Source organism: Heterostelium album (genome assembly GCF_000004825.1).
Source record: "Heterostelium album PN500 unplaced genomic scaffold PPL_contig9, whole genome shotgun sequence".
Classification (NCBI taxonomy): Eukaryota; Evosea; class Eumycetozoa; order Acytosteliales; family Acytosteliaceae; genus Heterostelium; species Heterostelium album.
In genome coordinates this window covers 119,210-145,369 of record NW_008805086.1, presented here as the reverse complement: position 1 = coordinate 145,369, position 26,160 = coordinate 119,210, and the positions used below count along the sequence as shown (strand labels likewise).

The window sequence follows — 26,160 nt, the reverse complement described above, 5'->3', positions numbered from 1 at the left end:
TTTGATGATTCAATATGGACAATTAAATTTTTATATAAATATTTAGTCTTCCTCAATTAATATTTTTTTTAAAATGTGTACTTCTATTTTTTCTCAAAAAAAAAATTCATTATGATAATTTGTTTTAACATTAACAGTTATTTATCACCACTTTTTTAACTCTAGTGTAAGAAATATTTAAATGAACTGAAGTAATATTTTAATAAAAGATATACAAGAAACTTAAAAAATTGTACAATATTTTATGACTGTCGTGATGTTCTTGGATGATCATTGTCGTCCTTTCGATCAAGTTGCAAATGGATTTGTTCGAGGTAAATTATGTGTTGTTTTTGTTTTGAGAAAACTTTTAATCAATATAGATCAGATGCAATCAAGATAATCTATACTATCTTTTCAAAGAATATTCCTGAATTCAATCTTGATGAAGTTTTAAATCAATCAATTGAAGTATCTATGATCAATTCAAATTCATTTCAAACGAAACAAATATCAAATTATTCTCAAGAATGATTGAAATTTTGAAAGATGGTAAAGAATTCTTAAAATCATGTCTTTCAGACAGATTTAAAGATAATCAATGATGATCCATCATTATTCGAGGGTGTTGATAAAGGAGTTAAATTAGTAATTGAAACATTGTGTGGAAATGATAAATATGGTGAACAATTATTCAAAGATGGTGTTATTTCTAATTTGTACAAAGCTCCATTCAATATTATTTCAAACAAACATCATTCATTACTGTGGGACCGATCCAACCATCAAATTCAAAGAGAATAATCAAGATTCTTAAATTGGAGGTGGAACTGGAACAGTTACAAACTATTTGATTCCACAACTTGATGAAATGTTATATTCACTTTGTGATCAGAATCAAGTTGAAGTTGTTTATACATTCTCTGATGTTTCATCACTCTTTGTGAATCCAATGAAAGATAAATATTCAAATCAATTCAAATTCAAATCAAATTTGAAAATGAACCTGTTTATAAATCTCTCTTTCATGTTGTAATATTTGGTGGATTCAAACAATTTTGGAGTTATAATGATGATATTCATGATCATTGTGCACTTAAACCAAATCAATGAATCAATTTACTTTCTGAAGATGATCAATTCAAGAATATCAGAATTTATGGACCAAATGATTCAAATGGATTCAGATATTCTTAAAAATGCAAATCCTCTTCCTTCCAACAATAGAAGATCAATAAATTGATAAATATCAACAAACAATGAATTCCAAAATATCCAGATACTGATGAGAATACAATGAATTGTTTCAATGGTAATTTTAAATTAATTGATATTGTATGAAGAAATTGTGAAAATATCTTGTTCAATGTTGGTATCGATAAAGTATTTAACTTGAAATGTCTCCAATGAATCAACTCCAAAATTCTTGAGTGGTGTTTCAATATTCAGTTTTTGTTTTCGGATTGAAAGTACAGAAGAAAGTCCCTCTAAAAGTGTTTCAAGTGGATCTTCCTTTGAGAGTTTAATTTGAACATGTGAAATCTATTGAGTATTTTTATTATTTATTTGGTAGAATCTTTGAAATAAAGGAAGTGACATCTCTGACTTCCTCTGGTGAAGATGAATGTCCCATATAGTTATAGGTGACGAAATCACCGGTGGCACCATTTGATTTGAGCAAATCGAAAGACATTTTTCCCCACTCGTATCTTACTACGACGTCTTGCATTCCGTGGCACATCAGAAGTGGCTGTGACTTGTTTGTTGGTTGCATAAACGATGCAAATACTGGTGACAATGGTAAATAACCACTCAATGCAACCATACCTGCCAACTTGTGTTTAGTCTGGTAGAATGTATACAAAGAGAGTGCTGCACCCTGCGAAAAACCACCGATCATGATTCTCTCTGATGGAATACCTGAATCTATTTCGCTTTGAATAATAGTTTCAACTGATCGGTATTGTAAAATAGTTTGATTAATTTAAGCAAGATGACCGACATAATAATTATTAAAAGCAATAACATACTGATATTTCTAGATTTATCGACATCGTCTTTGTCTTCATCGCCTCTCTTTGATAACGATTTAATATCATACCATGAATTCATTCTGTATCCATTGTTGAGTGTAACTGGTTGCACTGGACTAATCATTCATAATCATGATTATTATTTATAAAACAAATTAATAAAACTATTGATATAATATAAAGAGACCATTTTAGATTGTACAACATACGCATTTGGTAAGATAAATTTGATGTGACCATTGTCTTTCTCTTGAACCATCTCCATGACATCGCTCCAACCATCACCAGTGTCACCTAGCCCATGACAAAAGATAACAGTGGCTGTATGATTCTTTACACTCTTTAATATGATTGAGTTTTTCAATATACTTTGTATTAAACTCATCGTTTATATATATAGTTATTAAAAAAGTAATCTATTACAAAAACCCGAATACATAAATAAATGAATGGCAAAAAAGAAAATAATCTGTTTTTTTTTAAAAAAAAAAAATATCTATTTTTATTTTTTAATTTAAATTGGAGTGTAACATGGTAATATTTCACTAATATAACTAGTCATTCTTGTGAGTACGTCCGTATTTGGTACGTGTCCATTTTTGAAGAGTTCTATTCTGACGTTTGTTTGGTTGGCTTTGATGGTAGAGAAAGAATGCTCTCCCCAACTGCATTAACATTATAAGAGAGATTATTAGCAAACCTTTAAATATTTGATATTTAACTGATTATATTTATATATTTACCTGGCTGGAATAACTTCATCCTCTGTACCTTGAAGCATTAGTAATGGTTGGTTCACATTGGCAGGTTGTAAAAGCTTTGCGAAATCATTGTGCATCGGTAAGATACCACCGTATGTAAGGCATCCTGCAAGTCGATACTTTGACATATAGAATGTATAGATCACAAGTGCACCACCTGATGTGAGGAAATATTTGTGTGAGTATGTCAAGAGTAAAGGCTGATAGACCACTATTCTTAGAGACAATATAAAGAATGGACATACCTTGAGAGTAACCGACCAACATGATTCTATCATTTGAAACAACTCCTTGATCCAATTCCGATTGTATAATTCTGTCGACTATAAGACATATCAGATATTTGAATTAGACAGTTTATCATAGATAAATTTACTTTTATATTATTAATAATATTCATACTTAAATTTTTAGATTTATCAATATCTTCTTTTTTAATGATACCTCTCACCGACAACTCTGTATTGTCGAACCAAGATGGTAATACAGCACCCTGTAAGAATGATACCGGTTGTCTTGGTCTACATTTAAAGATGCCATTAGATAGATATTCATAGGAATACTAATAACAACTACATACGCATTTGGTAATATAAACTTTATATGCTGATTTCCCATGCTTTGAATAGTTTGGATAACACTTTTCCAGTCATTGGTTGATTGCGTTCGTCCATGACAAAAAATAACTATGTAATAAATAGATATATAATTATTATTATTTGTTTACTAAATAATTAAATAATGATATTTAATAGATATTATAATCTACCTGTTGCAGTTTGACTTGATTTTGCATCGATTACAACACAATTATCCGGTAATGAGTCCATCATTCTTATAATTATAATAATAGAATTGATTTGAAGATTTTGAAAATTTATATCACAAAACTATGTGATTTAATTAATTTTTTTTTATTATTTAATATACATATAAAAAAACTATTCATCATCATCCCATGGTGGAAGATCATTCAATTCCTCTTTGGTCTTGGACAGATAGTATTCCACGTAGAGTGCCTCCTCTGTTGTAAGTTTATCCTTGGTTGCTTTGACCTTCTCCGGTGATATTGCTTGGTAGCCAACAGCATCGCAAAGCTTGAACCAGAGAGATGCCTCAATCGATATTCTAGTGTCAAACTCTGCACGCGACTCTGCACAGAGGTTGAACTTTTCGTTGTCAAACGAGTAATATGCACGGCCATCGGAACCCAGATACCAAGTAACACAGCTTTGTTGATCGTTGTAGTATGGAGTAAATAAAACTCCATCGACTGTGGCACTTGAAAATCCTGACATATCTACAATGGAATAGCAAGCAGTCGGTGAATCAACAGAATCTAAATCCAACTCTTTGGCATATGGTATTGAAGGTACATCGAAATATCTGTGATAAGTGCCCGGACATGGACGAAGACCAGGAATCGATGTGTTTACCCAAGAGAATTTATTGATTGTCATATTTTAATTTGAATTGACAACAAGTTTACTTATATAAGTAACTAACTAAATAAACTTGAACCTATTTTAAATTACCAATTTAATATTAATAAGCAACTTTAATTTATTTTTTCCAAGTAATTTTAAAAGATGAAAAAAAACAGAAAAAAAAAATTAAGAATATTATTATTAATATTTTTGGCGCATTTGAATTCAATCAAAGTTTTTGATGTCCAATAATAATTGTTACATAAAGTTAGATATTTATATATTTTTTTAAATTTTATTTAATTTTTTTAATTTTACTTATATTATACTAAAGGGTTTATTTGATATTTATTTTTATTCCGAAAAAAAAACAAGAATGGTTTACTCTTCACGGAAGTTGTGGAAACGTTGTTGAACTTCTTCCAACAAACCTGTGAAATGTGCGGTCAAGGCTGGCTCACCGTCAGTTGGGTCTTGGAACTTCATTGATGTGATTTTGTGAAGGGTGTCTTGCATTTCGTTTCTGATTTGATTCCAGGTGACCTTACGATCTGGGGTTGACAATTCGACGGCCTTTTGGGCGAGATTGTAGAAGGTCATCATGATACGGAGCATCCAGATGGTCTTGTAGAATGGACAGCATTTATCGTATGGGGTGAAACCGTTTTGTTGGAGGAAATCGTCACGAATGATCTTGGCAACTTCGAGGGTGATCTTCTCAGACTCACCGAGAGAGTCCTTACCGACCAACTGTACGATTTCAGAGAGATCCTCTTCAAGTTGGAGAATTTCCTTGGCCTTGGTTCTGAGTGGTACGAACTCGGCATCCATGGTTTCGTAATGTGGGTCGAGGGCTTGCATGTATTTAGAGAAAGAGATCAACCAATTGATCGATGGGAAATGCTTACGTTGGGCCAACTTCTTGTCGAGACCCCAGAAAACTTGTACGATACCCAAAGTGGCGGAAGTTACTGGATCTGCGAAATCACCACCTGGTGGTGATACGGCACCGACAATTGAGACGGAACCGATACGGGTTGGGTGACCGATACATGAGACACGACCGGCACGCTCGTAGAAAGAAGCCAAACGAGCACCCAAGTAGGCTGGGTAACCGGAATCGGCTGGCATTTCAGCAAGACGACCAGAAATTTCACGAAGAGCCTCAGCCCAACGGGAGGTGGAATCAGCCATCATAGCTACATCGTAACCCATATCACGGAAGTACTCGGCCAAAGTGATACCAGTGTAAATAGAAGCTTCACGAGCAGCTACTGGCATATTAGAGGTATTGGCGACCAAACAAGTACGTTGCATAATTGGTTCTTCCTTGTCACCGATCTTGGTGTGGAGCTCTGGGAACTCCATCAATACTTCAGCCATCTCATTACCACGTTCACCTTTATTATTAATAAAGAGAGAGAGAAAGAAAAAAAAGAAATAAAGAATTAGAATGTTGTTTGAATAGTAATAATAATAATAAGTTACATACCACAACCGACGTAAATAATAGCATCAGAGTTGGAGAACTTGGAGAGAGATTGAGAAATTACAGTCTTTCCACAACCGAAAGCACCTGGAATAGCACAGGTACCACCTTGTACACATGGGAAGAGGGCATCGAGTACACGTTGACCAGTCAACAATGGGTAGTTACATGGCAACTTCTCGATACATGGACGGGCAGAACGTACTGGCCAGTGGTGAACCATAGTCAACTTCTTCAATTGACCTTGGAATTCGATGGTCAAGAGGACTTGATCCAAATTGTATTCACCAGCTGGTGTGACTTCGACGACCTTACCCATATCCTTTGGTGGAACCATGATCCAATGGATAATGAGATTGTTCTCGACGACCTTACCAAAGATATCACCACCTGTAACTAAATCTCCAACCTTGATACCATGAGCTGGTTCATAAGCCCACTTCTTTGTTCTGTCCAATGATGGTGTATTGATACCACGTGGAATATAAATACCCTTTGTAATCTCTGCAATAGCCTATAATTATGATTCGCATAAAAAAAAATATTACAAAAAAAAAAAAAAATAACATAAAATTAATATCAGAACTTTTTTTAAGTAAAAAAAAAAAAAAACAAAAGTGAACAACCACCAATCAACTCACACAAACATATATCTAACTTTAGTCGAGTATTATGTTTTTGTGAAGATCTAATTGTTTGATGTTCAAGTTGTTTGATGTTTAAAGTAATATTATTACATACATTCAATGGTCTTTGAATACCGTCGAAAATGTTATTCATGATACCTGGACCCAACTCGACAGTGAGTGGTTTACGAGTTCTACGGACTGGATCACCAACGGTGAGACCAGCAGTCTCCTCATATACCTGAATAGTTGCAGTGTCGTCTTCCAATCTAATAATTTCTCCTACCAACTCTGATTTACCTACACGAACCTATATGATGTATAGTATAAGTTTTTTTTTATGATCAGTAAATCTAATAATGTTCATCAATCATCTCTTGATCATCTGATAAGTCACTTACCAACTCGTACATAGCAGCACCAGACATCTTGTTAGCAATTACGACTGGACCTGATACTGAAAGAACGTAACCATATTCGGTATCGGCCTCAGTGGAGGCAAAAGATGGTAATCCGTTTGATTCGACCATTTTGTTTTGAATTTATATAAAGATAAGATATTATATTATTAGAAAAATAGGTAAAAACAACAAATAGTTTATATTTAATTAAATGTTAACTATGTTTTTATATAAATAAATAATACAAATACTTTTATATAAATAGTTGAACAAAAAAAAACCAACAAAAATTATTAAAATAAAAAAATAACAAAAAGTTCTTTGAGCTGTAGCTGCAACAGCAGGAGGAATGACAAAAAAAAAATAGAAAAATCCAAAAAAAAATTAAAAAAAAAAAAAACAAAAAAAAATTAGTCTTGACAAAAATTGCGCATTGATTAATAGTAAAAAAAATCTGAGTGTGATAAAAAAAAATACAAAAAACAAAAAAAAGAGTTGACCCTGGTTATCAATAAATCGAAAATGAGTTAGTTTCTCTTTCTTTTTCTTTCACTTTTTATTTTTCAATTGACCAGGACTTTTTACTCCTACCACCACAATATCCATAAGCTTGTTTGTTTTCGTTTTTTTCACCAGGTTCTTTTAATTAAACATGTTTTTGGAGATTTAATTAAGTGACAAAAAATGATCATATATTCATTTATTATTAATAATAATACTAATTGTTATTAATTTAAAAATAAATAATATAGAAATAGTTTTCAATTTCTAGACATTATTAATTATATTTTGGATAAGTTTTCAAGTATTTATTTATAAACAAATACTGTACAGATATTTGATGATCCATAATAATGAAAAACAATTAACAAAATATTCGTTTTTTTGTCAAAAATAAAAATAATATTAAAATATTTTTAATTTAAATTTTAGATGGTTGATTTTTCTTTTTTTTTTTTTTTTTTTTTGATTATTTTGCTTATTTATTTTTATTTTGTTTTATTATTTATTAAAGTATTATTATATATTTATATATATTATAAAGATGGATGATGATGCAATTGATAGATTGGTAGCAGAGTCAATGAGAGAGATTCAGTCAAAGATCGATTCACTGTCAGAGCAAAACCAATTTCATAACTCTATAGCTTTGTGGAGAGAGGAACGTGATAAAATGAGATCTATATTCAACCAGTTCTGTCTCTCACCTTCAAAGTCTTTGTTTTTAGCTTGGTGGAGAACATCGATTGAGGATATTCGTAGAGGTTGGTATTAATCGAAAAGAAAAACAAAAAACTAGATCTCTCTCTATAAAGACTGACTCTTTTCAATGATTCGTCTTCTTTTGTTATTATTATTATTATTATGTCAATGTTTTAACATTTAAAAAAACGAACGATTGAAAATAAATAGCATTAGTATTAGCATCGATCGAAGAATTGGAGGAGATACCTGAATATTCGAATCTATCTGATTCACTTTGTGTAGAGATTAAAGATACAGAATCACTGATCAGAGTTACCGGTGATAGTGATAAGTTTACAACGTTATTCAATCATCTAGCAGTATGTTATTATGTTATCATATACAATAGCATTGATTAGATACTAATGTATTTACTAAATCTATCTACTATTAGAACTCAAGAGAGAATGATAGAGGTGTTTTTCAAGGTCAAGATGATATGATAAAGATTTACGGTGCTTCTCTAAAAGATCCACAGATCGCAATTGAATGTTTATTGGTGATGAGGTAAAAACAACATTTTAAAAGATCAAACAAAAAAGGTGATAGATTTTACTAATGCTCTAAATATATTTATATCAACTATTATTGTAGGAGTTATTTATTATTAAATTTTGTTGTAAATATTATATTGGTTTTTGAAACAGAGGCAAATGAATATGTTGAAGGTAGATTGAATTCGTTACAGTAGTTTACATCGGTTGCAAACAATAACAACTTTAAGATCACTTCATTCACACACACCACACACCTTGATTAAAATTAAATAAGGTGTAGTTAAAAAAGAGGGCCAAATAACAAGCAAGTCCCCCCTTTTCTTTTATTTTCAACAAGGTTGTTTGTGGGGAGTGTCATTTTGACTTTTTAAATAAACAAAATTGAAAGCTTTCACATTAACATAACATTAATATTAAATTTTAGATAGAAATATCTATTTTGTTGTTTGTAAAGAAAGGTTTTAATCATAGTCGTGTAGTGTGCTTACTAAATTGGGGAGATAATGATAATATATTTGATAAGTCACCGCATAAAAATGATTTAATTAATATTTGGATTTTTTTATTTTTTTTTATTAACCACAACAACAGAAATTAATCTCTTGGGAAAAAAAGGTTCAGGATTCCTCTAGAATCCTGAATGAATGTGAAACAAACTATCATTTCATTTGATTATTCTTTTATTTTAAAATTATTTATTATTTTAATTTTAAACTGATTTTTTTTTAAATAAATAAATCCTATAAAGAATGATTTTATCATATCATCATTCAATAAAGTACTACCAACATTCGATTAAATAATAAATAATATTTTCACCTATATATTTTTTGTAAATTAATAATATTTTTTTAACACAAAAAAAGTTATTCAATTTTGGGTAGGTTTTTAGATATTTAAAACACTAATTTGGTCTCAAAAGTAATAATAACACATGACGGAGATATCACTTGATCTTTCAAAGTATTTGTATTTTGTTTTAAAAATGAACATATTTGACAAGGTTTAGTAGACCTTCACTCATTCACTATTTATATCATCTGGTAAATTTGTTTATGTATGTTAATAAAGACTCTATTATTCTATTCGCAAGTTATTTCTTCCGATAGCTGGGGAGAGCAAAAGTGTGTATAATAAATATTTAAACATTCATCTGTTGGTGTCCATACATAAGTTAGTCAAATTTATTTTAATAATAATACTAATTTACACAACCATTGTAAGATTCATATTATTGTAATACACCATATACAATTCACATGAATTGAAAATCTATATAGAAAACACATAATGTCAAAAAAAATTAAAAATAATAAAAAAGGTTAATTAATAAAACACATTAATGTTTGTAATAACACACTAACACACAAAATTTTAATATAAAAAATAAAAATTGGAAATTTCATTTTTAACCATTTATGGAATTGAATGACAATTGATGCTTAAATTAATTATACATAATATAAATACTAATTTTATTTACTTTTTTTTTTTGGTTATAACCTTTTACTTTATTTTTATTATCAATTAGAAATTCAAAGTTTTAAAAAACAATAATAATAAACAACAAACATAATTTATTTTTTTAATATATAGTAGAAACAATAAATAATAATACAACAAAATGTCACAACAAGTATATAGATACCTTTTCACAAAGTCTTTGAATTCTAATTCTGTAAGTCTTAAAAGATAATATTGTATTAAGACAACGAAAATTAATTCTAATTATTTGTTTTCTTATTGGCAATGATTTTTAGATAAGATATCTGAGTACACAGAGTGAACCTTTGTATATGCAATACACACCAGTACACAGAGTCATCGAAAAGAAACAGACTCCACTCGAGAAGCCTATTCTTCCAAGTTCAAAGACATCCGATGCCTCACTGAAAAATCAAAAGTCAAAAACAACTGCTGTAAAGAACGATTTGCCTGCACACCAAGTGAGATCTTCCTCTTCAAACTATTTGGTTGTCGATGATGCTTAAACTAATATAGTAATATTAAGTTATTATCAGCTTTCATTTATCTATGTTTACCATCATCAATTCCAGCTTTAATAAATATAAATATAATGTATATTTTTCTTTAACAATACCAATACTAGGTTTCTTATTTATTTACAATCCATAGATATTTATTGTTTTGTTTATCTAATATAGCTTTATTTTTAATATGTGATTAATTTAGCTTAATAGTAAATATAATTATATTTGGTTGTAAAGTTTACAAAAGTAATCGTGTGTATATGTTTTGATATTTATAATTATACGTGTATATGTGTAAATAAATAAAATATATAAAATTATTGATCCATTGGAATCTCTACTAATATTACTGGCTAACTATTAATGTTATTATTATTTTTAGAATACATGAATTAGAGATCTTGGAACATTGCGCAAATCATAATCGATAAAGTAAACGACTGACATCACAGTAAATAAACCAACGGCGGAGAAGAAATGCCAAACATCATGTGTATCGAAATATCCAAACACTACACATGGCTTATTCAATTCCTTCGATTCGTCAAATGGTAGGAACTTATTGGTAACAGCAATTTCGAAAAAGTAGAATCCAAGTCCCTAAAAATAATAATAATAAATAAAATAAAGTTAATAAAATTATTCATTTTTATATATATATTTAATATTCAAAATCTTTCTTACCCAGCAAACAATCATAATAATAAATACTATCCAAATCATAAAATGGATACGTTCTCTATATTTGATCTTCATAGCAATATAATAAAATAGATATATCAAAAAGTTTAATATAATAATTCCTCTGTTTGATTCGGTAAGATGAAATAATAAAATGATTAGTTTGTTTTTCGAACGATGATAACTTTAGAAATAAAAGAAACTTACAGAATTAGATTAGAGAAATTACTTGAAATATTATATACAATTCCAACAATGGATGAAGCTAAAACAATTCCCCAATTCAATACAAATGCCAAAATGATTGCAAAAAGACGTGGTTTGTCCTCCACTTCGCTTGGATGACGAATCTTCTTGACATAGTTCCAAAGTACAGATACTGATGGATTGATCGACAATCTCTTGTGTGCTAATAAATATCCTGATCCGGATATAGAAATATATGCAAATAATATGAAAAATATTGACCAGAAACTGTACATATATATTATAATGTTAGTTAAATTTGTGGAAAAAAAAAAACAAAAAACAAATAGTTTAACAGTTTAATTTCAACTTACATATATCCACTAATGGCGGTCAATGATAAAAAGTTCAAAAATATAAACATTGCAAAGAAAGAGTACGCACGGAATGCACCAGCTGTAAAGGTGGCATGTCTCTTTTGGTGAACAGTGAAAAATAAAAGTCCTGAGCCTATCAGCATGTAGGTGGTATCGAATTGGAAATTCAATTTCGATGGACAAACGTGGTAGAGTGCCGATGAGAAACCCTCACATAGCACAGACACACCTACACAATAGTAGAGTGACATATCGGTGTGCAATCCATTGATTCCATCCTCTTTGGGCGCAGTGAAATGTAAAATAAGTAAAAATGATCCTCCTGCTAATATATATGCCAAATTACTAATGACTGAGAGAGAGAGAGAGAGATTTGATTCATTTGTTAGTAAACTAAAACACACAATGTTTTTAAGAAAAAAAAAAAGCTATCATTTTGTTTTTTTTTAACATACCATTGTTGAACGCTTTTAATCCTAAAAACTCGTGGGCACATTTAAAATTGAAATAACATTGAGCATTATCTTCATATTGAAAGAATACAAATTGAATCGAAGGTAGAAAATAAAAAACTGATATAATTAACAATATCTTCCAAAACTAGTTTGTTTTTTGATTAGTTGCTATTTCTATTGTTTTTTTTTTCTGGCAGACTTACATATTTTAAATATACAGGTTGGTTTTTAAGTTGTCTTTGCACTGCAGAGTGTTGCATCAGTTCTTCTACTGTATTCGGCAATTGTTCTATCAAAGAACTATTTATATCGTATAGATCATTTTCAATGTCATTTTCCACATCGATTTCCATCATCCTATTTATCTATCTAATTATTTATATATATATATATAATGTTGTTGAGTTGTGTGAAATAGATAATAATCGGATTTATCTAATATCTCTTTTTGTTTTTTTTTTATAATGGTGGTTTGAATAATAATTGGTCCTATTGATTTGTTTTATCGTTTGTAAAAAAGAATGTCACTGTTTTTCTTTAGAAATCTGTTGAGGGATGTAATGTATTAGCTTTTTTTTGTTTTTCAAGATTTCGATTTGAGGGAAATTAAAATTTTGATTTATTTAATATTTTGAGTTGTTTGCTGGGTGATGGAGAGAACAATGAACAAATTAGGTAAAAAAACTATTAAGAATGATGATGACTATGATAACAAAATCAAATAAATAGAAAATAAATTAATATTTTATAAATAAATAAAAAGAGAGTAAATTAATAAAATTTTTATCATATTAAATGTAATAAAAATACACTCTCTAATAAAAATAATAAAAATAAAATAATGATATTTAACAAAAAAAAAACAAAACACACAACTTGAACAAAATATGAATGTATAAATTGAAATTGTTTGTTTGTTTGTGTATCTTTAGTTTGCATAAAATATTGTAATATTTATTTTTTGTGGTTGGTGTGTAAATGGTGAATATATCATTATCAGATAAGCACCTACAACATCATTGTATGTATTGTGTGTGTGTATGTGTTGTAGTTGTAGTTGCTGTTGTTCATTATAATACTATCTATCTCAGATTCTAGATAATTAAAGAATTCTTCTTAGATATCGATTGATAAGGAAACGAAAAGTTATAAAAAAGTGATTCAACCCTGAATGCGATACTCAATACTACTATAAATATTTAGTTTCATCATTTATATTGATATCAATCTTAATTGTAAACAATTACTGACACTAGTCAATATAGTATAGATAACAACATACTTTTTAATCTTTTATTTTTAAAACTTTATTATTCTATCTATATGTGTATAAAGATAATTTATATTATTATTATTATATTAATTTTTAGTTGTCTTTCTTTAATTAAATTATTATTGTGATTTTAATAACTACTACTTTAATAAAATGATTATTCCCCATTCATTAATAAAAACCCCAGGTGATTAATTAAAATTTTTTTATTTTTATTTTTTCAAAAATAAATTAATTTCTCAAAAAAAAAAGAACCAAAACAAATTCAAGTAATTGATGAAACGTGTCAAAATAATTATACAAAATATTTATTATAATATTGGAGATGAAACCAAACAGGTATGATTATTTGTTTTTTTTTGTTTGTTTTTTTTTGTTTTTCCTTTTAAAGATATTGGTTGATCAGTTTGTTGGGTCTGATCAAATCAATATAAATAATCGTTTGAATATCTTGATTGTTGTTGTTGTTGTTGTTGTTAAAATGTTGCGATACATTAGACTGATACAAAATGAAGGAGGAGGGGAGATGGATGTTGTTGGTTGTTGGTTATTCTTATATAGGGATCTGGATGAAGTTTGTTGTGCTCACTACCAGTGCTAGTGCTTATAGATGAGTGGTGGTGAAATCGATAAAAGACCAATTTCGGCTCCGTATTGCAATGGATCTACATCGGAGGCAAATGCTTGATTCAGTGTGATTGGGTTATGTGTACGTGTTGGTGGTGTGATTGGCTCGGTGATCAAGCCAGGCGATTGTGTAAAAAGAGGAATCTTCAATTCGATTATTGAAGAGGTTGAATCTTGAGCGTAGTTTTCTATTATACTGAGAGAGTTGATAGGAAAATCATTTATATTCACTTTACACTCGTTATTTTCATTATCTGAACTCTTGTTGGTTGCTTTGACGCTGCTACTACTATTATTGCTATTGCTGTTGTTGTTGCTGTTGCTGCTATTGCATTGAACTACGTTATTACTGCTATTAAAGGTGGTTGTTGATGAAGAAGTACTATTGTTACGGCTGTGACCAATTGTTGTACCAATACTACTATTGCTAATATTCAAATGGTTTTTACCGATGCCAAAGTTGTTTTGTTGGTTCTCAAAGAAATCGTTGTGCCCTACCAAATCATCGAAATCACCAATAAAAGAGTTTAAAATAATCGTCTGTATTTCTTGACCTGCTTCCTCAAATTGACTGTTGATAAGATAAAAAAAAAAGAAATTAATAACAAAACTCTATTGTATCGTTAGTGTGTTGTGTTGTTGACATACCTATTTGAGAAATGAGTAACGTTTGATGTTTTCCATGGCTTGGGTGCAACTATTTTCTTATCATTGTCATATATAGATGAGAAGGATTCATTCTTTAAAACCCTGCCATAACTATCAAGAACGATTCCACGATCACCCATAAAAGTACGTGGTGAAAATGTTCTTTGTGGCATTATTTTGTTCATATTATTTGTTGGATATGTAAATATTTGATTATATGTTTATATGTATATTATTATTTAGGTTGTTTTGTTAATTTGACAATTAATATCTAAATGCAATAAAGTGAAGAGGAGGAAAAAAGAAAAAAAAAAGTATAGTACAATAAAAATGTAGGGCGAAACTTAAAGATTTGAAAGAATTGTATGTACAAACAAAGATAGAGTATGTATATGTTTATAAATAAGGATGAACCACTGGAGAAAATACAACTATGTGTTCGAATAAGCGGTAAAGACGGAGAACACAGAGAGGTGATACAAAAATATTAGAGTTTAAAAACTGAGATTTAAAATCGAATATTTTAGTTTTTGATGTATAGTAGTATAAACACTAAGTTGAGAAATATAAATATATAAATATAAATAGAAAAAGTAGGTATTTGTTACAATAGATTATTAAACTAGAGAGTTTTATAAAAAAATTAAAAATTAATATTAGTAAATCATATAATTATTATTATTGTTATTGTTAATGAGATTGATTGGTTATATTGTAGTAGTTTTGTTGGTGTGGATGAATGGTGGAATATTGTTATCCTTCTTCTTAAATAAATATAAAGATACAATTTTATAAATAGACAACAAATAAGATAAACTATTGGATTTTGACACAGATAGATAACAATAATAGTTTAATTGAGTTAAACTTGGGTGACAGATGCAGCTACACATATAAATAATGATAAACACCAACTGGTACTTTAACTAATGAAATAAAAAAAAAACTAAAAATATTATATTATTACAACAACAACAATAAAGGTGGTGAAATGATGATAATAATAAATTACTGGTGCAAATAATCACAACCTATTATTGTTATGATGTTTTATTATATGTATGTACAGCAATATGGTCGACCCAAAGAAATAAATAAATTAAAAAAAGATTAATGTAAAGAAGTAAGGAAGTAACAGCTGAAACAAAATTTATTGAAAATTAAATAAACAATAATTAATAATAATAAAATTGTCAAAGTATACTCACTCACTCTAGTGAAAATGTTTTTATTATATTTTGAATTTAAACAAACAAACTGTACAAACAAACAGAGATGCATAACAATTAAATAGCTGTATTAATTTGAGATCCAATTTAATTTATATTGATGTGGTTTGTTTTGCTTTGTTATACACACTAACATTTATATATTTATTATTATTATTGTTATTTTTGTTATACTGCTGAGATAAATATCATACAATATAATTGTTATAACCCACCTGCTCCCTCTCTCACTCACTCCCCCTTTTGCTTACTTGCAGTAAATCTAATAAAGACCACAACATATATATAATGCACACACCATATTAAATACCACCATTTCACAATTTAAAAATAAAATGAGATAAAAATCATTCCACCACACACAGACAAACAAATAAACACAAATAGAAGACAGATAGACAGACAGACAGATGTCTGTTTAAATTATCGTAGATTTGAATGTTATTTCTTATAATAAATTCTATGTTGTGTGTTTTCATTTTATATGATTTGTTTTTAATTAGATGTGTGAATGAAAATGGCATTTTTTATATTTATAGTTAAGCGTCGAATTTAAAAACCAGATACATACACAGAGAGCTATTTACATAAATTTACAACTAATTAAAAAGAAAACAAGCGTCAAATGCTTGCACTAACTATATATATTTAAATCTGACAAAACCAGGATGACAAAAAAAAAACAATGTTTGCTCGTCACATTAAATCAAAAAAAAAAAAAAAAAAAAAGGAAAACCAAAATAAAAAATTAAAATTGAAAAAAAAATATTAACCAACTTTTTTTGTTTGAATATGCGACACTTGGATACAAAAAAGTATGGAATTGGTTTGAGAAATGACCGTAATTTAAATAAATTCAAATTTACTTTATGTAAATTGCATTTCTCCCAAACCATGATTGCCATAAGCTGTTATCATATTATTATAGTTATCCGTGTTGGTGGTGATTTAAATTGGTAAATTGGTTTGAAAATTGTGAGAAATGGGTGTGCGTATGTGGTAATTATTATTGTTGTCCACTTACAAATAAATGTATTTTAACTACTACTATGTGAAAAGAATAAAAATAAATATATATATATATTTAGTATAAATACCTTTAAATTATATTATCATATATTTTATAATTTGCTGCTGTAATAAGATCTATAGTGTTGGTTATTGCCGGTTTTTACTTGATATATATGAAGAAGAGGAAAAAAAAATTACTATAGTGGATATTTATTTACAATGTTTATTAATTTGCGTATTATATATATATATAAAAAAAAAAAATTATTGTCACAGTAAGAGGAATGATAGATTAGATTATTGTTATTAGAGAAAGTGTGAAGAAAGGGTTATTATGTACAGTGTATATATATTATTGTTGACAATAAAGTGAACAAGTGAAAAAAAAATCAAGTAGTGATGCAATATATGTTACTACGACGCTGCGACTATCTATTCTACAAATTTGTTTATAATTATTGATTACTTTGCTTTTATGTTATTCTAAATTAAAACATGAACTATATATTTCATGAAAAGTTGTTATTTAAATAAAATGAAATGTTTATTGATTGTGTGGTGAAAGTGTTGCTATTTAAATATATTCTACAAATGATAATATTGCTAATGGTTGTTGACACTGGGCAAAAAAAAATAAAATTATGTACATATAAAAATATTTAAAAATAAATAAATATGTGCATATTTAATAAACACACAAAAAAAAAACAAGTTTGAATTATTGGATTGCTTGTTGTTGTAAGACTGTTAAATTTAAATAATTTCTCGACATTTCCAGAATTAATTTTTTAATTTAATTTAAAAAAAAAAAAAAAGGGTTTGAATTATTGGATTGTTTGTTGTTTTGGGGGGTGTTTTTTTTTGATCAAAAAAATTTGTTGTTGAACTTGAATGAATTGGATGTTTGTTTCCGGTGTGCTTCTTTGCAGAGAAGTGTGTTTGGAACAACCATTTTTTGTTATTTTTTTAGCGTTTGATAAGATTGGAGATAGATTGACAATGGAATGTGATAATAATAAATTCTCATCTATCTATCTATAATATTATCTTCATACCACTCACAACAACAAACACACACGCACTAACCACTTCTTAACAGAAAAACAAAAAAAAAAAACCAGTTATAAAATTTTTGATTATAATAACTGGCACACGATAAACACAAGTTGTGTAGTTGGCTAACCACTTGTTTATAAGAAAGGCAACAGGCACTACAGAACTGTCTACTGACATCTATTACAATATTTTGATGTTATTGGTTGTTGTTTTGTTGTTGCTATTATTTAATTGAATAGTTACAGATGTTATGAACAAATGAGAGAGAAGTGAAGAATAGAACAGGAAAAGAGAAAAAGAGGTGAACAATTACGATATGAGATTGAGAGGTGGTTATAATTGTAATTTGTTGTTGCTACTATAGTAGAGGTCAGATTAGATCAAAACACATACCTAAATCTCTTACTGTTATTATTACTCTTGATTTCTTATGACCTATAAATGAAACCAATGGCCAGCTGTGATGGTGAAATCAAACAAGAGCAATCAACCAATTCTCGAGACTATTAATTAATTTGGAATCAAAAAATAAAATAAAAGATTTACAAGATGGTAATTAATATCTTTAAATATTAAGATAGTTTTATAAATAGAAATAAATAGTGCGACTATGATTGTATCTACAAGTAAACAATGTCAATGAATTAAGACAGTCTTTTAAGATAAGCTATTTACAATGAATGAGTTTTGAGTTGTTTATAGTTTAGCGGTATATATATAAATAACAAAAATAATAGCAATAATAATAATAATAACAATTACAATATTGTATTTAAAGATTTTTGATTATATCACCAGGTTGATCTCTTTTTAACTTTGCTAATACTTTTCTTTCCTTTTAAACCTTTCTTGATGTTATAATATATAATTAAGATAAAAAGAATCCAATGCAACAAAAACAACAATAATAATAGTGTGCTGATCTTCAATAGAACAGATGATTAATCAATTAACACAGAAATGAGGTGTTGATGCTTGTTGTTGTTGATTTTGTTGATGTGAGTGTGAAGTGTACACTTCAAAATTATAAAATAATGTGCAAATCTAATTATTTAAATTATTATTTGTCACCATCATCTGTTTGCTGAAATTTAAACTCCAATGGCACAATAATGGATAATAAATAAACTTTTTTCCTTTTACTTTTACAATTTTTTTGACTATTTATAAATAATTTGGTTTGACTGATTGATTGTTGATTGTTGATTGATTTGATTAATTCCTACCTTATTTATCTACAATAATAGTTTAACCAACAAACTGTACACCTGAATGATTATTTTTTGATATGTAATGATAAACTTAAGTCCAAGAATTCTGAAATGAGCTGATAATATATAAATTATTTAAATTTAAATTAAATTTTAATAAAAATGGTTGTAGTTATTGCTATTGCTGTTGTTGTATGGCTATGTCTCCTACACAATGTTTGTCTTTTTCTTGTTGCTTTTCAAAGCTCCTATTGATATAGTCTGATTGCTAGTATCATTCAGTTTTGATAGTTTTTTTTTTTTAAATTCGATTTATTTGTATTCGAAATTGCCGACAACAACTATATAATGGGTCATACCACTTCACGGTTTAACACTAACTTGGCAGGGGGATTTAGTGGTCAAAAAAATTTTATTTTGATCAAACAAAAATATTTTCAAAAAAAAAATGGGAGAGCAAAAAAAAGTAGATCAAAAACCTAAAAAAAAATAAGAAAAATCAAAAAAATCACAAAAATTCGGTTTTTTCATCGCTATTTTTTTTGTTAGAGTAAAATCAAACATATCTGATGAGATATGAAAATTTATATCTATTTTTTTCTCCATTTTTTTTTGTAAGATGAAACTTGGGATTAGTGGGCCAAGAATGATTTGAAATTGATTATATAAAGTCGCAATCGATAGGCATGCAGCCATTGAAAAACGTTATGCTCTAAATGATTTCGAATGAAGTCAAAGTTTTTAATTTATTTATATGTTTTTTTATTTGATTTAAAAAGGACTTTGCCTTGAAACAACATTCTAATTAACATATTTTTCTTTCTTTCTTTTTTTTTATTTTTTTTATTTTTTTTTTTTTGCAATTTCTTTTTTTTTCATCCTGAACATATTTAACGATTGATTAAATTTGATGATTCATTAATTGATTCAACGTTTTGTTATAAATTAGTTAGTTAATTAATTAATGACAGATCATCAACAAACAAATAATAGCAGCAATACTAGTAGAGATACAAAATGTTTCAAGTTTGTAGATGAGTTTAATATATCGTTTGCTCAGAATGATCGAATCGTTCGGTATAGACATGTCGAATCCAATATGATGTTGATCTTACATCATTGTCCAGGTCCAAAAGTCAATGCCTCTATTATCGTGCCGACCGAGGCACCCAACAACAGAGGATTACCTCACACACTGGAGCATCTCGTTTTCAATGGCTGCGATAGCTACCCGTATCGTGACTTTATCGAATCGGTTGCCAATCGTTGCTTCTCCAGTCCGTCCAATGCCTACACCGCTGAGGATCACACATGCTACTCAGTGGAGTCTGTTGGTCCCGAGGGTCTAATCCACTACTTGCCGGTGCTACTCCGATTCGTACTGCGTCCAACACTCAAGGATTCCGATTTCACCACCGAGATCTACCATATCGATGCCACCGGCCAAGAGTCTGGTGTGGTTATGTGCGAGATGCAGTCCCGAGAAAACACGTGTGAGGATCTCTCTGATTTCCATATTACACGTGCACTCTATCCCAACAGCTACTACGCCAATTCCTACGGTGGCGCGGTGCGTGAGATTGCCAAGCTGACCAACGCAGAGATTCGTGAGTATCACGGAAAGTACTATCATCCCGATATCATTACTATCATTGTGCAGGGTTGTATCGATGAACCTGCATTGTTGGATAAGTTGGATCAAACAGAGATTGTTGCTAGTCCGTTTTATAAGGAGATTGACGGTGGTGAGCAATCTAGAGTGATGCCATGGTTGAGCGAGTTGCCACCAATGACCGAGTCGAGTTCACAGAAAATTAGATTCCCATGCGAAGATGAATCAGTTGGAAGTGTTACCATTGGTTGGCGTGGGCCCTCTGTTCACGATAATGAAACATTGGCTGCACTTGGAATATTGATTCGATATCTCAATGCTATTTCATCGTCACCACTGCCTCAGCATTTTGTACATGGAAAACACGCCTATGCCAGTAATGTATCTATTACAATTCAAGAGTTAAAAGAGTCAAAGTTATTATTAGAGTTTAGTGGTGTCAATGTTTATAATCATGAGAATCAAGATAGTAAAGAAAAAGAAGAAGAAGAAGAAGAAGATGATGATGAAGAGGATGAAGACGAAGATCAAGATGATGAGGAATTAGAAGAGTTGGAGAAAGAAGAAAATAATGAGAATGGAAATGGAAATAATACAAGTGTACTGGATGAAGGAACAGACGATCTAGATTTATTAAATGAATATTCAATGTATAATAGAGTTGTCAAGGTATTTGAAGATATTAAAAAGAATGGTTTCAACAAAGAAGATATGCTTTTCGAAATTGAAAAAGAATTGATAAAGATTTTAGAAGGATATGAAGAGTAAGTCAATATATATCAAACCTATCTTAATGAAACCAAACAACACAATTGTGAGTACTAACAATAATAATAGGGATCCACTTGGATTTGTATCTGGATCGCTTTTGACAACAGTCGTTTTCCCTCCGAAAGATGCAACCACATTTGAAGAAGCAATCTCAATGACCAAAGATATAGAATCGAAATTGAATTATGTGCAATATATAGAAGCATTGAAGGATAAAGACTCGCAATTCTGGTGTGATTTGTTGGATACTTGGTTTTTAAATGCTCCACATGCAGAGGTGTTAATGATACCGTCGGCAGAGTTGGCAGCAGAGTTGTCACAGTCCACACTCGACAGAGTAAAGCAGCGTTGCGATACACTAGGTGCTGAAGGACTAGCACGATTGGACACCGAGTTGAAAGCTGCAATCGAAGCAAACAAACCCTACCCAGAGTCGTTCCGTTCAAAGCTCCCGCCAATCCCAGATATCAAAAAGATAAAATTCGACGAGCCTAAAACAGTGACAATGCCACCTAATTCCTCTGACAATCCAACAGGTTTCACAATCCAAGATGTCATAATCAATACACAATTCATTCAATCAACATGGTTCTTCCACGTCAAAGATCTGCCGCTGGCACTCAAGCCATATCTCACCATACTGAGTCACCTGGTATTTGAATCGAATGTCAACGATACAGAGAGAAACATTGTCATTCCATTTAAAGAGGTAGTAACTAAAATATCTAGAGAAACCATTTCGCTCGATTGTGGAATGGGTTTGTCGGGTGCAACTTTCTCGGCGTTCTATGGTGAATTGTTTAGAATCGCCGGTAGCAGTACTGTCGAGAATTTCGGTCGACTTATCTACTGGATTGTTCATGGATTTCTTTGTATCCAAGTGAATGCCAATCTTTTAAAGACCGTAGTTGTCAACCTTATAAAATCACTCAAGGAAACCAGTCGTGATCCATCCTGTATTTGCAATGCACACCACGAAAGTTTACTGACGCGTGACATTCCGACTTCCAATAACCACGCCATTTCCATTTACCGTCAAAAGCATTTCCTCCATCAAGTATTGGATGAAATCAATAGCGGTGATATACAGACAACCATCGATGCACTCACAGGCATTCGTAATTACATTGTAAAGAATTCAGAGAGAATCTTTGTACAGGTCGGACACAATGATTCCGTAGATGGAACCAATCTTATCAAGCTGATTGCCGGCCAATGGGATCGTGTTGTAAAGTCACTCGGTGTTGCAGTAGACAGAAAGCGAAGTCATTTCGAATCCATTCCCTATTTTTTCAAAATGGATAAGACTCAGATGGGAATTGATTCCAACCAACTTCCGTTGCTTCACTCAATCAGTGTAAAGAGTGCTGAGTCCAACCAACTGTTCCAATCGATTCCGATGAGAATCGACCAGAAGCATCCAGATTTTGCCAAACTCCAGGTGTTTTGCGATATTTTCTGTTCAGGCGAAGGCGAGATTCGTTCCAAAGGCTATGCATATGGTTTCAGCTTGTATTTGGATCTTCGTAAGCAATCTCTTACATTTTCTCTGACTGACACATTATCACCGACCAAAGCACTGGAGATCTTCTATAACTATCTAAAGGATTTGCCAACCAACAACAAGATATCGCCATTTGAAATCTCTGCTGCTGTTTCCACTTCGGTCTATGACTTTTACAGTGTGAAATCTACAGCATCGGAAATGGCTTGTGAGGCATATACATCACTATTTAGAGTAAGTTTTAAATATTTAAGCAAACAAAAGAAAAATCAGTAGATACTAATCATTAATTTTTAATATAGGGATTGAAAAGTATATCGGAGCAAGTAGATTATCTTGATAGAATATCAAAGGTATCTACAGAAGATCTTCAACAAGTATATAATAACTATTTTATTCAGTTCCTTCAGTCTGAAAGTAACTTTATTATCATGGCAACCAACCCATCATCGGAAGCGGTTATCCTACAAGATATGAAATCGACATTCAATTATGAATTTAAATCTATAGATTTAAATTCATTATTCAATAAAGATTAGATAACTAATATGTGGTTCTTATTAAATATATTCACCTAACTTGTGTAAATTTATATTCTGTGGTTATCCCCATTTCCATATCTCTGTTCTCACACCTCTCGATAATTCTATCGATACAAACATTGAACAAAATGACATTCAAAAGTATTTATGCAATACTTTTAAATCGTAGAAATTTAAAGAAATAAATAAAATATGTTTATAATAAATAGATCGTTTGTATTTGACTAGGTTTTTTTAATCCATTGATTTAAATGTTATTATTATTATTTCTAAAAATAATTTGTAAAACATCGATTAATACGGACTGGTTGTTTCTCTTTGTATGTGTTGCATGTTCATGAATAAATGGTTTTCCAACAGAATTTTCGACATCTTTTAGAAGGAATATAATTTCAATATGTTGTACATGTTCATACTCCAATATTTGGGTGTGACATTTCGATTTTTGTTGAACTAATCTACAGAATTTAATCGTTGATTCCAGTGGAACAGTCAAATCAGAGTCACTATAAATATGAACTATATTAATATTAAACCCTATTATTAAAACTCTCTATATATTTACCCATGTAGGAAATACATTGATGGTAATTCAACAGTTTTATCAGGTCTTTGCTGTATTAGATGGGTTGGAGATGCTTGTTTGAATCCTGATGGACCATTACAACATGGTCGCATCGGCGACATATGTTCAATTCCACGCTTTGTTTCATGAATAAAGTGGTCGGATATATCGAATGGTCCAGACATACCGATATAGTTTCTAATTTTTATCTTGTTGTCAGTCGATTTACTATGTACAGTCACAAGATACTGTGCAAGAATATGTGCACCGGCGCTGTGTCCAATCACAGTGATATCGTCAAGTCGTCCACCATAGCTTTCGATATGATCTTTGAGATAGTGCATCAACTCATCTACATCCTCCACCTGCTGTTCAATTCGACCTGGTGGGTAAAGTGTGTAGTTTGCTACGACAGTTGTTACACCGTGCATCGCCAGACGACGACCCAACAAGATATATTGCATTTTGAAACCATGACCCCATGCTCCACCATGAATGAAAACAACTACTGGGTTGCCCTGTACCTTACGCGGTGCTTCGTAAACATCCATTACATTTCTCGAACGATTCGAAGAGTATCTAATATCTTTATGAATTGTACACGGTGATGACGATAACTTGTAACCAAAGAAGTAGAAATATCCAGAATATAGGGTTCTAGGTAGCATCTGTACGAGAAATACCAACTCTAGAATCACATATCTAACCAAAATATATAGTTTCTGCCATCTACTCTTCACTACCTTTTCATAGCGAGACAATAACTCTGCATCCATTGTTTTATAGTCATCTACCATCGACATGATTGATTGATTGATTGTTTGCTTGATCGATTGATTATTATTCTGTTAATAAATAAGTATTAATAAACTACAAATGATTTGCACAACACAAACAAAAAAAAAAGATCCGATTTAAACGGCGGAAATAATTAAATTTATTTTTTTAAAGTTAATCAAAATACTTTATTTTGGTTGGAGCTGCATTTTCTTTGGTCCAGTCTGACATTAAAGTTTTTTTGATGAATATTGTGTTGGCTGTCATGTATTTGTCGGTGAATGACAGAGATGATTGATTCTCATCGCGATCGGTGTAGAACCACCGACGACTATTCGGTGGTAATCTCGATAGGATTAATTCAAGGTTATCGAGATGTCCTCGGTCGATCATATCGTCATAGCTCTCAAAGACGACAATCTTGACTTGCGACACATCGAAATCACCTCGTTCAATGTGATGCCACATGCGACCTGGCGTACCGACCAATACTTGATGGTTGGTAGAGCGTAGCTCATCTTGTTCTATTTCACCCCTGTAAGCACCGCCAAACCCAAAAGATTTAAGACCTTCGATTTTAATTCCAATTCTTTCGAATATCAAGTTGGTCGGTAATGATATCTCTCGCGACGCGGCAATGACTAGTGCTTGGCATGCATCGAGCGACACATCAATCGACTGGAGAATCGGCACAACATAAGTAGATATCTTTGTAGTTCCATGATTCGCTCTAACCAGTACATCGTAGCCATTCAACAGTGGTGGCAGTACTCTTCTGTGTAACGGAGAAGTATTGTTGAATCCATAACTCTCCAAACCCTGCAATAGATTCCGAGTGAGAGGCATTAAATCAAAAGACCTAACTATATCATAATAACTACTTTCATAACCATCATCCAACAATCTTTTATATATATATAGAAAATACAACAAAAGAAAAATTAATCAATTAATTATCTTTTATTTATTAACAAAATATTAATATTTCTAATGTTAATCTTACTTTTCTCTTTCGATCAATACTCTTTGAATTTGAAAGATTGTATTTCTTATAACGAAATTATTAATTAATTGTTTAAATAAACTATCTATCCTTTTATCTTCTATATTCATCTAATAACTACCTATTATGTTTTACTTATAATTTATCTTTATTTGTTTATTACTTTAATGTTTATTTAAAGTA

General features: G+C 30.3%; 10 protein-coding genes across 10 annotated transcripts; 3 read left to right on the top strand and 7 right to left on the bottom strand.

Annotated features, from left to right (window-relative positions):
* Positions 1 to 244: 244 nt before the first annotated feature.
* PPL_04235 (uncharacterized protein) lies at positions 245 to 1,222 on the top strand (the record flags this gene model as incomplete). The annotated part of the gene is made up of 5 exons (XM_020575144.1): positions 245 to 314; positions 368 to 450; positions 562 to 682; positions 804 to 922; positions 1,112 to 1,222. 5 exons carry the CDS (start codon positions 245 to 247, stop codon positions 1,220 to 1,222), a joined length of 504 nt encoding a protein of 167 aa, XP_020434664.1.
* Positions 1,223 to 1,302: 80 nt separating this feature from the next.
* Positions 1,303 to 2,397, bottom strand: PPL_04234 (esterase/lipase/thioesterase domain-containing protein; the record flags this gene model as incomplete). Its single annotated transcript, XM_020575143.1, has 4 exons — positions 1,303 to 1,521; positions 1,586 to 1,905; positions 2,010 to 2,128; positions 2,222 to 2,397. The coding sequence occupies 4 exons, from the start codon at positions 2,395 to 2,397 to the stop codon at positions 1,303 to 1,305; spliced, it is 834 nt and encodes a 277-aa protein (XP_020434663.1).
* A 129-nt stretch (positions 2,398 to 2,526) lies between these two features.
* Positions 2,527 to 3,391, bottom strand: PPL_04233 (uncharacterized protein; the record flags this gene model as incomplete). The annotated part of the gene is made up of 5 exons (XM_020575142.1): positions 2,527 to 2,557; positions 2,756 to 2,984; positions 3,019 to 3,096; positions 3,176 to 3,294; positions 3,354 to 3,391. The coding sequence occupies 5 exons, from the start codon at positions 3,389 to 3,391 to the stop codon at positions 2,527 to 2,529; spliced, it is 495 nt and encodes a 164-aa protein (XP_020434662.1).
* A 323-nt stretch (positions 3,392 to 3,714) lies between these two features.
* Positions 3,715 to 4,233, bottom strand: PPL_04232 (uncharacterized protein; the record flags this gene model as incomplete). The annotated part of the gene is made up of 1 exon (XM_020575141.1): positions 3,715 to 4,233. One exon carries the CDS (start codon positions 4,231 to 4,233, stop codon positions 3,715 to 3,717), a length of 519 nt encoding a protein of 172 aa, XP_020434661.1.
* Positions 4,234 to 4,581: 348 nt separating this feature from the next.
* On the bottom strand, positions 4,582 to 6,845 carry vatA (vacuolar H+-ATPase A subunit; the record flags this gene model as incomplete). The annotated part of the gene is made up of 4 exons (XM_020575140.1): positions 4,582 to 5,600; positions 5,693 to 6,203; positions 6,431 to 6,625; positions 6,717 to 6,845. The coding sequence occupies 4 exons, from the start codon at positions 6,843 to 6,845 to the stop codon at positions 4,582 to 4,584; spliced, it is 1,854 nt and encodes a 617-aa protein (XP_020434660.1).
* Positions 6,846 to 7,761: 916 nt separating this feature from the next.
* PPL_04230 (uncharacterized protein) lies at positions 7,762 to 10,718 on the top strand (the record flags this gene model as incomplete). The annotated part of the gene is made up of 7 exons (XM_020575139.1): positions 7,762 to 7,981; positions 8,130 to 8,281; positions 8,356 to 8,468; positions 8,556 to 8,629; positions 10,055 to 10,094; positions 10,460 to 10,537; positions 10,652 to 10,718. 7 exons carry the CDS (start codon positions 7,762 to 7,764, stop codon positions 10,716 to 10,718), a joined length of 744 nt encoding a protein of 247 aa, XP_020434659.1.
* A 109-nt stretch (positions 10,719 to 10,827) lies between these two features.
* On the bottom strand, positions 10,828 to 14,869 carry sid1 (uncharacterized protein; the record flags this gene model as incomplete). The annotated part of the gene is made up of 7 exons (XM_020575138.1): positions 10,828 to 11,049; positions 11,376 to 11,604; positions 11,691 to 12,018; positions 12,149 to 12,293; positions 12,352 to 12,513; positions 14,091 to 14,619; positions 14,697 to 14,869. 7 exons carry the CDS (start codon positions 14,867 to 14,869, stop codon positions 10,828 to 10,830), a joined length of 1,788 nt encoding a protein of 595 aa, XP_020434658.1.
* Positions 14,870 to 17,480: 2,611 nt separating this feature from the next.
* On the bottom strand, positions 17,481 to 20,015 carry PPL_04228 (uncharacterized protein; the record flags this gene model as incomplete). The annotated part of the gene is made up of 6 exons (XM_020575137.1): positions 17,481 to 17,506; positions 18,177 to 18,212; positions 18,386 to 18,427; positions 18,617 to 18,659; positions 18,947 to 19,008; positions 19,991 to 20,015. 6 exons carry the CDS (start codon positions 20,013 to 20,015, stop codon positions 17,481 to 17,483), a joined length of 234 nt encoding a protein of 77 aa, XP_020434657.1.
* Positions 20,016 to 20,167: 152 nt separating this feature from the next.
* On the top strand, positions 20,168 to 23,629 carry PPL_04227 (M16 family metallopeptidase; the record flags this gene model as incomplete). Its single annotated transcript, XM_020575136.1, has 5 exons — positions 20,168 to 21,579; positions 21,653 to 22,715; positions 23,193 to 23,324; positions 23,393 to 23,467; positions 23,492 to 23,629. The coding sequence occupies 5 exons, from the start codon at positions 20,168 to 20,170 to the stop codon at positions 23,627 to 23,629; spliced, it is 2,820 nt and encodes a 939-aa protein (XP_020434656.1).
* A 250-nt stretch (positions 23,630 to 23,879) lies between these two features.
* On the bottom strand, positions 23,880 to 26,087 carry PPL_04226 (uncharacterized protein; the record flags this gene model as incomplete). Its single annotated transcript, XM_020575135.1, has 4 exons — positions 23,880 to 24,138; positions 24,198 to 24,899; positions 25,162 to 25,878; positions 25,978 to 26,087. 4 exons carry the CDS (start codon positions 26,085 to 26,087, stop codon positions 23,880 to 23,882), a joined length of 1,788 nt encoding a protein of 595 aa, XP_020434655.1.
* Positions 26,088 to 26,160: the final 73 nt, after the last annotated feature.